The sequence below is a fragment of the Tupaia chinensis genome, unplaced genomic scaffold (assembly GCF_000334495.1).
Source record: "Tupaia chinensis unplaced genomic scaffold, TupChi_1.0 Scaffold142134_1, whole genome shotgun sequence".
NCBI classification, from domain to species: Eukaryota; Metazoa; Chordata; class Mammalia; order Scandentia; family Tupaiidae; genus Tupaia; species Tupaia belangeri.
The window spans coordinates 164,203-175,547 of NW_006201985.1; the positions used below are offsets into that span (position 1 = coordinate 164,203).

The 11,345-nt window shown below is 37.5% G+C and overlaps 1 protein-coding gene across 2 annotated transcripts in view; it reads left to right on the forward strand.

Moving 5' to 3' along the window:
• The first annotated feature begins 10,717 nt into the window (after positions 1-10,717).
• OR10A4 (olfactory receptor family 10 subfamily A member 4) overlaps positions 10,718-11,345 on the forward strand; it is a 1,151-nt gene continuing 523 nt past the window's right edge. The window contains exon 1 of one of the 2 annotated variants that reach the window (XM_006163407.1): positions 10,718-11,343. In XM_006163407.1, coding sequence (XP_006163469.1) covers positions 10,718-11,343 — 626 coding nt within the window. The other variant, XM_014582085.1, reaches the window with a different exon arrangement.

An 11,345-nucleotide genomic window follows, 5' to 3' on the forward strand; every position in this document is an offset into this window, starting at 1 on the left:
AAAATCTTATGTTCTGCCATACACTAAAAATATTATGGAGAAATAAATTTGAAATTAAGTTTAGATTCAAAATAAATGCAACTTTGAAGCCAGAGAATTAACAGAAATAATATTTGATACCTCAGAGACAACAGGGGATGCCCCGGCTGGCTGCTCAGTGAGGCTGGAGGTTACCCCCATAGAGATTTAACATTGACAGTAACAGGAGAGTGGAGACACCAACAATGTTTTAATAAAAACAATGATTTTGGTGCTGATACAGTGCAAATAGATGTGACAGTCTGGATTAACAAGGCAGTCCTTGGTCATGAGAGTTGGTGTCACATGCTAGAAGCCAAAAGCTGCACAAAGCAAAGGGATACCCCAATCTGAGAAGGAAGCTCAGATACAGGTACATTTTTTAATTGCCAGGAAAGCTCCTGAGTAGGAGCCTAATGATATGGAGGAAGAATTGATAGGATTTGAAGATGGATTTGATTGCCTGTGGGGAGTGCAGGGCTCAGGAGAGGAGAGTTGATTTCAAAACAAGACCAATTCCTGCAGTAGAGCATACATGCTCTGCAAGTCTGAAACCATTCTGTTAAAGAAGTATGAAGAAGATAGGTTTTTCTCAGAGATCAAGCCTAAGCTTTTTTCCTTCATATTTCTGTGTTATGAATCCCCTTCCAGGTTTAGAAGCCTCTGTATACAACTGACAGAATTTGGACATGCCTCAAAACCAAAGGATTTCATCACAAGCCCGGTTTTCCCAGAAGAGACAGAGCCAAGGAGTCAAGTGAAATCAACTTAAAAGAAGGAACCATTAATTGAGTGGGAAAAGTAGAGTAGCAATAGAGAAGAAGCTAAGGAAAGGTGTGTTAAAAGAAAATTAAACTAGCCAATTTAATAGAGTTTTAATAGAGTAAATCTTAACATGATTTAAATAGGGCAGTTGGCCCTGAACTTCTGGACAACTCCAGCTAGCTTCATAGTCAACTCAGTATTTAAGTTCTGGAAAAGGAAAGTTACACATACAGGAATGGGAACATGACTTATGAAAACGAAAGAGAAGACATGAGGTAGGGAAGCAATTCAGGTTGGTTACATCCTGAAGTTTGTCTGCATTAATGCAGTTTAAAAGGCAGATCCCTGTGATTGACTGTAACCAGCTCAGAAAAACAGCATAATATGTATAATTAAAGCTTATCCATAGGAATCCAAATGTGGGAGTATAGCAGCTGTTGTAGACCAAAATAGTTTAATTTAACAGGTGGCAACTTTAAGTGAAATCCCAGGCTCAGCCTGATCCAGGAAGGAACCCTGAAGCATAAATAAATGTCAGAGTTTATTTTGCATTAGGACATAGGAAGTAAGATTTTATACTCCTCTCCAGAATGGAAATAAGACTTCCAGGCATCTCTCTCTCTCTCTCTCTCTCCTAAAGAGATCCCCAGTGCCCAAGGAGTCTTCTAAGGGTCTCAAGTACAAGCTCTTAGAAGGCTTGCAAAAAAAGTTTATGATAAATGTTTCTGTCATAAACATACACATATAAACATAGGAAAACTTTTGGAGGTGATGTATGTGTTTATTACCTGGTGGCTGAAAAACACACCAGGTGTCTGAGCGTGCATGCCCAGAATTCTGAGTGGAGAATGGTAGAGAAGTGATTATGGAGTGGTCATTGCCCCAGGGAAATGATTTATTACTTTCCCTGTCTCTCTGTTTCTCTCTGGCAAGCACACACTCTATAGCAAAAAACTAAATTAATTAATTAAATACTTTTTTTTTAAAGTAAGGCTTATAGAAGGGTGAGGAAGAGAGCACAGTCAGCAAAAGTGATTTGAGGAATGAGAAGGAATTACAACAGTGTCTACCACAGTCCTCTCTTCAGAAGTACTTTTCATCATCTGAATGTTGGAGTCAAGAAAAAAAAAAAAAGAAAAAGAAAAACTACAAAGCCACTAACCAGAACATTTAAAAATGACCACTTAAATCCTACACCTAGAACACACATGTATGGTGATCTCTCCAAGTTCAACATCTACCCATCAATGTGAATTGTTGATACAACTATTCTTCTCCAGGCTGTTTCATGAATAACTTGAAACACAAATATTCAAAATCATCTTCCAGGAATATGCATTAATCATCTAAATCTATAGTTAAAATATTTTCTTATTTAATTAATCATTTTTAAGTTGTATTTATTTTTCTTAATGAACAGAATCACGTCTTTAAATAGTGCCATAATAGTTCTTTTTCTTCATCTCCTACTTTTATAATACATCTCTTCAGAATTGCTGGAACTGAGGAAGTAGCTAATGATGACTGATTTGTTGCTCAAATGCTTCTCTTTTAGCTATCTGAAAACACAGCCGAAGCTTTGAAGTTGAGGCTCCTAACTTAACCAAGTTATTATCCAAGTCCCTCGTGCTCATAGTTTATGACCAGGGAAAGCAGAAATAGTGGTGCTATTTTTGTAGCTACAGCATTTTCCTCTAGTTATATACTTATCACAGTTTTAACCTCAAAATGTTTTTATGGTTCTTTGATATCTGTGTTCTCCTTTGATCTGTATATTCTATGAGACAGAAGCAATGTCTATAAATGTGCTACTAAATCTCTAGTGCTTGGTTCACATTAGAAGCTCAGTAAATATTTGTTGAAGGAATGAACATGCAATCAAAGTGGATCCTATGCATCTGTTCACTGAAGCTCGTCATGTAACTGTTCCTTTTTCAAATGTGGTGAGCTGGACTAGGGGAGAGGAAGAGGAGGAGAGAAAGAATGGCAATCAGCCATATTTACTCTCACAGTACCTTTGGGTGTCACATGAAGTAAGCATGGAAGCTAAGAGGGGCTTAAGAGTATATACTAGACAAAGAAAAGGATTATCAGGGGGAACAATAAACAGCAATTCTTTCTCATCTACTAAGTCACTTCTCTATCACTTTTGCTGGGAACATGGAGTATTTTCACAAAGCAAAGTGCGAGATGAACACCCCACCCTAATTGACGAAAACTAAAAATCTCAAGTTGTCCATGCAAGAGTGAGACAGAAATCAATTTTAAATATTGTGGAAAAATTAAAGCACAAATGTGTAAGTACTGTTCTAGATACTAAGCAAACAATAACGAGAAAGTCAGATATGGTTACTACTTTCAGAAACATATAATCAAATGTCTGTTTCAAAAGCACTGTGAGAAATGTTCAGCTCTCCATTGAATCTTTGAATGAAACCCTTATCATAAGGAGAAAATTATATCTGAAAAAAATGACTTCACTTTCCTCTCACAACTTTGACTCTTATTCCAGAAGTGTTAAAATTTTGAGACTATTGGTCAGACTCTCCTCACCTTAACCTAAAGTTAATAACCTCCCTAGCGGAGTGCATCCCTGATCAGCTGCTTATTGTCTTTTATTAATATTCCAGCAGCAATTGTCTTTTGGTTTAAACAATGATTAATGGTTCTAAAGACTTCTCCTGAGTCCAGGTCATAAACACTCCTAAAAACTAGCCTGATGAAAATCAAAAGTATACAGCACAGCAATATCAAGGAATACTGGCAGATGCCTTCAATCTCTCTTGAATACAATCCTTAGAAGCTAGATGCACCACTGGGTTTTGTTCTCTTGCTCTTACAGATTCATAAATGCAGAAAAAAGTGTAGCTTCAACAAAGACCTCCCTCCAATTATAGGATTACAGTGTCTTCATGAATTTTCATACTTTGGGGAATTCCCAAAAACTATACCTATCAGAAAGTGAATCTATGACTTTACTGAAGAAGATGAAGCATTGAGGGAATCACTTCCGTACAGTGCACTGTAGGGAATGAAATAGGCCTGAGACCAACCAGAAATCCTCTAGAGGATTGACATGGGCCAAGTTACAGCTCTTCTCTGGTGTGATAAATGCTACACAGTTCAGAGCTTCTTTATAAGAACTGAACCAGCCACATCCTAGGATTTACCTGGGGTGACTGACACAGCCCTTGGACAAAGTTTCTTTGAAAATGTGACAAAGGGATGACTCAGAGTTTACCAGCAATATGGATTGAGATAAGCACAGCAAGAGAGTCTTTGGAATGACTGACACAGACACTGCCCAGGGCTTCTCTGGAATGACTTGCATGGACAAACACATAATTTAGGACTCTCCTGGAGTCACTAACTCAGGAATAGCCCAAGGCTGCTCTAGAGTGACTGCTGCAGACCTGGGCTTGGCTGGAGTTTACACAGACAAGTGTGAGTAAAGGGTGAGAGAATGGGGACTATACTTAAAGAAGATGATGGCTCATGACCAAAAAATGTGTGTTATTTGACACATTTTTGAGAAGAGAGATCAGGGGTTTTAGATAAAGAACATTGAGTTTTATAGGACTTGGCAAACTAGGGAGCCTGTTAAAAATAGATATTAATAATAATATCCAAGGGGGTCTTCAAAATGTTGATGGAGGTTGTGTAGCATGAAAAAGCTATGCATGGATTCCCACTTTTTTATACCAAGATAAAGTCATGCTTTCATTCCACTTTCCATGAACTTTTGAAGTCTTCTCATGTACATTGCTTATATGTCATCTCATTTCACTCTCACAACCCCCCTGCCAGGTAGGTAGCTAGGCATTTATTATAACTATGATTGTGTAAATTTGTGAAAAATCCATAATTCAGAAAAGGTCATGTGTGATAGCTCAGTTCACACCACAAAAAAATTAGTAATAACCAGAACTTATGGCTCCATAATCTTTGACATTATAACTATGTGATCTCCAACTATTACTTGTGTGGTAGTTTTACAAGATTCTCAGGTCTGTTAATAGTACTTCATTGAAACAAAACACAAAATCTCCAAGAGGTAATCCCTGAAATGTGACACTCAGGACAGAGAGATGTATCTGATCAGGTCAACTAAATTTCTCCATACCTTTCTCCTCCCCAGAGTGTTCTCTCTCCCTCTCTCTGATGGCTGCAGTTACAGTAATATTTATCAAAGGTTCTGTGCTTTGCAAGACCAGTATTAAACAGTTCCTGACTTATCCTTGCATTGAAAACATCCTCACAGCTATCACTCTACTAATGCAGGTATATGGAAATCAGTTATTCAAACTCTTCCCGGCAACTTTCCTTCTACCATTCCTTCTCTCCTTAGAAGGGGATAAACATTTTCGTTGATGAAAATCAGAAGATGAAAAGTATAAAAGAAAATGAGAATAGACGGTAGATGAAAAGAAGGAAATATAAAGGGCAGGGTTAGAGAAGGATCAAAACAAATTAAGGAAAACACAGAATTACAATTATGTGAAAGGGGCAGATGCAAAGTCCTAAATCAGATTTTTTACATTGTGTTTCTCACAGCGCCAGGGGCTTAAGAAGGTATGTGAGAGGATCATTTTGGGAGAGGAAAAAAGTAAAAGACAAGTAAGTAGAGCTCTGGATCCCTACCCCTGCCCCTTTGTTCATCTTTGTCGGAATTAAGTATTCCAATTCCTGTAAAATTGGTTTTAAAAAAAGGAGAGGGCACACCAGCATTAGAAGTCAAAATGCTATCAGGCCAGTATGTTCCCTGGGCTTCCCTAAAAGAACATGCAATGATAGTCTGCTAACTTGTACATTTTGACAGGAAAACCTTTTCTTTCCTAGCCTTATGTCACTTGTTGGCCAATGTCTAACTGCTATCATCTGGTCATGGGTCCTCAGGTTATGTTGTGCTACAGTTTTCCTCTAGTTTCAACTGTTATAGGTCTCAGCTACACATCACTATTTTTTTTTAATTTATCCAGTTCTACTTTACCAAAAGATTTGATTTAGAGAGTCTTTTGAAATTACAGAAACTGTAATAATAGCAATAATAATTATTATGACAATAAAAATTAAAATTTGTGCAGCTTTATAATTCTATGTATTTCCAATTCTCTTACTGAACAATAATACCTTAACATGGCTAAAGGGATTTTTCACAAACACTTAAAAAGAACATGGTGATTACTTTAACCCATCATGAATTCACTAAAAATGGCATAGCAAAGAACTGAATTAACTTTTTAAGGTAAGTGTTAATATGTTAAGCAAATTAACTAATGCCATTAAAATAAATGTTAATTAATGATTCAACAAACAGTTATTGTTACTTAGTGGGTACTAGGAAATGTAATTTGGATCCAATAATAAATATGATTTGATTTGTGTCTCTAAACAGTACACAATCTGCTAGAGAGAACATATACGTTAAAATAGTTATGGTACCCATTGTTATAATAAAGGTATTTTTTAATGCTATGAAGAACACAGAGAGAGAATAATAAATTATCCACAGTTGGGAGGATGAGAGTGGTCAAAAACGGCTTTACAGGAGGTCGACATTAGATCTCAGATTAAAGAAAGTGTCAGTATGGCTTATCTGCATTTCACTAAGGCATTTGATGAACTCTTTCAGTAAATCTTTGTTGCCACATTGAAGAGATATGTTCTAGATGACATCTTTGGCACATATAACTGTGCTTTTTTAAATACCCAATCTGTGTCAGAGTGATTTAAATTTATTGATTTAAAAGAAGTAACTTTGCCCAAAACTTATAGATTAAAAAATTGGTGCTAACCCATTCTCGGACATGACTTACGTCTTGGCTCTGTTCCAAGAAGTATTTTGGTTAAATATTGGAGGGGAGTGAATATTCATAGCATGCCAAGCGATGCAAAGCTGTTGTAATAAATTTTCAAAAATATTTTCTCAGAACATAACAAAAAAAATTAAGCAAAATAAGTATAACTTAGAAGATGAGACCTAATATAATATTTATTAAAAAAAAAAAAAAACTCAGAGGTCTGAGTTAACTGTAGGCTCAGTAGAAATCCAATAGTTAATTAAGCCTTAGGCAACATTCAATACTGAGCATTTGCATTAGGCACTTTGCTAGATGGAAAAGACACAATGAGGAACACATAGATTGTTGTCCTCATGGTGTTTACAATTAAGATAGAATGGTTGCACACCTACAAGTTAAAATGAATGTGTTCTGATAGTGATTGGAACAAAGTGTTATGAAAGAGTAAAAGAAATAATTCCTTCATTCTGCCAAGGATGGTCAGGGAAACTTTACAAAGACAGTGACGCTTCAGCCAAGACTCACAAGATGAGCCAAAAGCTATAGGGAGTTCTATAATTTCAAAAGACTCTCTAAATCAAATCTTTTGATAAAGTAGCACTGAATAAACATTTTTTTTAATATGGAGGAGAGCTGAGAGAACATACTGCATTCAAGGAATAAAGCTTTTTGTTTATTTAGTCTGATTTGTTTTGGTTTGGTTTTCTATAGGAAGCATGCACTCACTAGAGACAGGAAGAGAAAGAGAGAGAAAGAAAAAAGGTGAGGAATCACCCCCCACTCCCATCCCTGGGGGATGGTTATACCACAATCTCTTCTCCTCCATTCTCCTCTCAGGATTTTGGACATGCATACACACTTGGCCAGCATAATTTTCAAGCTACTAGATCCAAGACTCAAATCATGCAGTTGGCCATAGGGGACCCAGCTGCCTTAACCTCCATGCCACTGGAGCATCTGCTGTGTAGGGGATTTGAAGCTGCAAAAATAAGCAGAGATCAGAGAAAAAGACCTTATTACAGGATCCATACTTTATCTCAGAAACAATAGGGAGTGATTGAGAGATGTTAATCAGGTAGGTGACTTAATAAAAGTTGTCAGATCACATACAATCCAATGACATTTGAAGAGAACGAAGTAGGTTTCTTTAATAAATAAAAACCAGAAGCCAAAAGCAGTGGTAGTAGAAATGGAAACAGTAACACTGAATCAGTGTTAAGGAGGTAATATATTTTAATCAATTGGGGAAATGTGTAAGGATCATACTTCTTAGTGGTGCTATTTAAAATGGAGTCAATGCAGGTAAAAGGAAGAGGTGTGGGGTGGAGGAAGAGGCTGAGTACAAGTTATTTCTTTTATTGATCTTTTTTTTTTTTTTAGTTACCAAAGGGTTTGTGCACTTGCTAGAGAAAGATGGAGAGAGAGAATGCCCCCATGGGATGCAGTCATGTTGAATCCTTTCTTCTTTCTTCCATCCTGTCAGGATTTGGGATGTACATGCACATGGGTGTGCCCAACATTTTTGCAAGTCACTGGGCCTGGGATTCAAAGTGTGGTCAGCCATGTGGGATACAGTTCTCTTAACAACTAGCCTACAGAGCCAGCCCTCTTATCTGTGTTAATTATATGAGGATGTCTGATTTTTTGTGTGCTTGTGTCTAAATTCTGTATTAATGGGTTTCACTATATCTATCTTATGTCTATATAGATATTTCTCTTATTATTTCCTACATTTTCCTCATTTTGTATTAATTCATTCAATAACAATCAACTAGGCATGTACCTTTCTAAGCACTGGGATAAAAAGGCATGGGAATAACAATTTCTATTCTCAAGGAAGAGATTATCTAGAGCATGAGACAGAAACATTAATGATTGTTCTAAAATAAGGACTCTGAAAGGGGTATTTCAGGTCCTCAGTTTTGCTAAAACATTGAAACTTTCTGCTCATGTTTAGCAATTGTCTCGTTTTGCTCTCCTACTACACCCTATTCCAGACACTCTGGCTTGTCCTCATCTGTGGGCTCAGTTCCAGACTCATTCTATAACACTGGGTGAAACTGACACCTGATGATTAAATTCATGACTTGAAATCTATCACCCAGGATGGATGTCCTGATGCTTACATTTGAAAAAAATTACCTAGCGGCTCTGTACTTCAGATTCCTAAAATGGACCTAAAACCACGACTGTATCTTCAAGTTGTTCTGAAAATTATCGAAGATAATACATGCAAAACACTTGGGAATAGTATGTGGCACTTATTTGGTACCAAAGAAGTTTTCACAGAAGTGATGCACTAGTTGAGGTGTTTTGTTTGTTTGTTTGTTTTTAATTAATAAAAATCAGGAAAAAAAAAGTTTAAATACCATTTCCTCACTTTTGGTTTTGGTTTTTTGTTTGTTTGTTTGTTCGTTTTTCTTTTTACCTCATACTTCTTTCACTAGTCTAACTTTACTCCTTGCACCCACTCAGGGCCTTATTTATTCAAATATTATCTCCTCAGTGAAGCTTTCCTCCCGGACACTCTCCACACCTCAAATGCCTATATCCTCCATTACTTTTTCTCATTGCTCTTATCATCATCTAACATCATCCATCCTCCTATTATAATTTGTTCATACTCTGTCTTCCCTATAAGAAAGTGAGTTCAGGGACCAGCAGATGGCATAATGGCTATGCCCCTGAACACCCATGTAGTTGACCACAGTTTGAGTCCTGGACCCGGTGGCTTAAACTCACGCTGAGTGCAGGTGTGTGTATGCCCAATATCCCGAGAGGAGAATGGAGAAGGGATTGCGGTGTGGCATCCCCCTGAGGGATGATTTCTCTCTTTTTGTCTCTCTGTCTCTCTCTTTCTCGTGAGTGCATGTGCCCTATAGAAAAACCTCTCCAAAAAAAGAGAAGGTGAGTTCTTATTATAAGGGAAAAGATTTTTTTTTTGGTGGTTTGACTTATTGATGTATCATCTTCAGTATCTAGAACAGTGGTGCACAGAAAATAATATCTATAGAATAAATTGTTCTTTTGTCTTAGAGGTTGAAAAGCAGGGGGCTGCAGTAATTTGGAGCAAGGGGTTGGATAAAAAGTAGACCTTAGAAAATAGATCTAGCATTACATCCTAATTCTTATTATGGTGAGCACTTCTTGAGCAACTATAATATACCAGACAACATGTTCAGTCTTTAGATTTATTCTTCAAGCTTGTACTCATCAGAAAGCATTTTAGGTCCCAATTTGGAAGCTTAGCTACTGATACAATGAAAAACTCTTCTTTTTCATAGGATTTCTTCTTATTAGTCATATCTGAATATTTGAGTTGGATTTTATTAACATACTAAATGTGAGCTTCAACTTCTTGAAAGTCAAGACAAAAGTCAACTGAAAGAAGCCACTGAAAAGTTTTATGCCTAACACCTCTCCACTCTGTCCTCAGTTCTAACACTATCTTGAGTTTGTGCCTCCTTTAATTATATACAGCTACATTGAGAATATTTTGTTCTGAGGTAAAGATATACCAGTTTCTAGATTTTGTTTCTTCCTACTTAGGATTCAATTTTCTGACGGTTGAAATGTTTTTTACTATCATGTAGTAAAATCTTCCTGAGCACAGGCTTGTTGAGATTGGAACAGATTCAAGTCTTCCCCCTCAGAAACTTTCAGTTCACTTTCCTTGATTTTATTCTTCCCACCCTTTTGTTTTGCAGAAAATACACCCTGTTTGACCTCACCATCTTTCACTACGTATCAAGACCCCTTTCTTCAGAAATGCTAGATGTGTTAGATTTCTTAGCACGGTCATTGAAGAGAGGTAGGGTAGGAGCACCAAAGTGAAACAGTGACTTTGACCATCTTCTGCAGAGCCAAGTTAGACACAAATAGATACATACAACTTGCCTCGGTTCAGCCTGAAAATACAGAAGTCTTAAAAAGTCTTAATCCAATGGTCAGATTTGTTTTATGATATTTTTGAGAGTGTAGATGTTTGATCCTCAACAACTACAACAAGAAAGGCAAAAAATGAGACCACAGAAGGTTCTTTTCTTAAGAGTATAATAGAGATATAAATAACATATGGAGACTTCTTGTACCTTCCTAGAGTTTAAATGCCCGATGGAATTCTGGGCAGAAGAATGATGTGGGGAAATTGGACCATTGTCAATGAATTTGTTCTTGTGAGCTTCTCAGCTCTGTCGTCTGAGCTACAGATTCTACTGTTTCTCCTCTTTTTGACCATTTATCTAATTACCCTAATGGGCAATGTCCTCATTATCCTGGTTACAACGGCTGACTCTGCTCTACAAAGTCCCATGTACTTCTTCCTTAGAAACTTGTCCTTCCTGGAGATTGGTTTCAACCTGGTCATTGTGCCCAAGATGCTGGGGACCCTGATCGTCCAAGACACAACCATCTCCTTCCTTGGCTGTGCCACTCAGATGTATTTCTTCTTCTTCTTTGGGGCTGCCGAGTGCTGTCTCCTGGCCACCATGGCATATGATCGTTATGTGGCCATCTGCGACCCCTTACGCTACCCAGTCATCATGGGCCACAGGTCCTGTATTCAACTGGCAACTGCTTCTTGGTTTTCAGGGTTTCCAGTGGCCACTGTCCAAACCACATGGATTTTCAGCTTCCCTTTTTGTGGTCCCAACAGGGTGAACCACTTCTTCTGTGATAGCCCCCCTGTCATTGCACTGGTCTGTGCTGATACCTCTCTGTTTGAACTGGAGGCTCTGACAGCCACTGTCCTATTCATCCTCT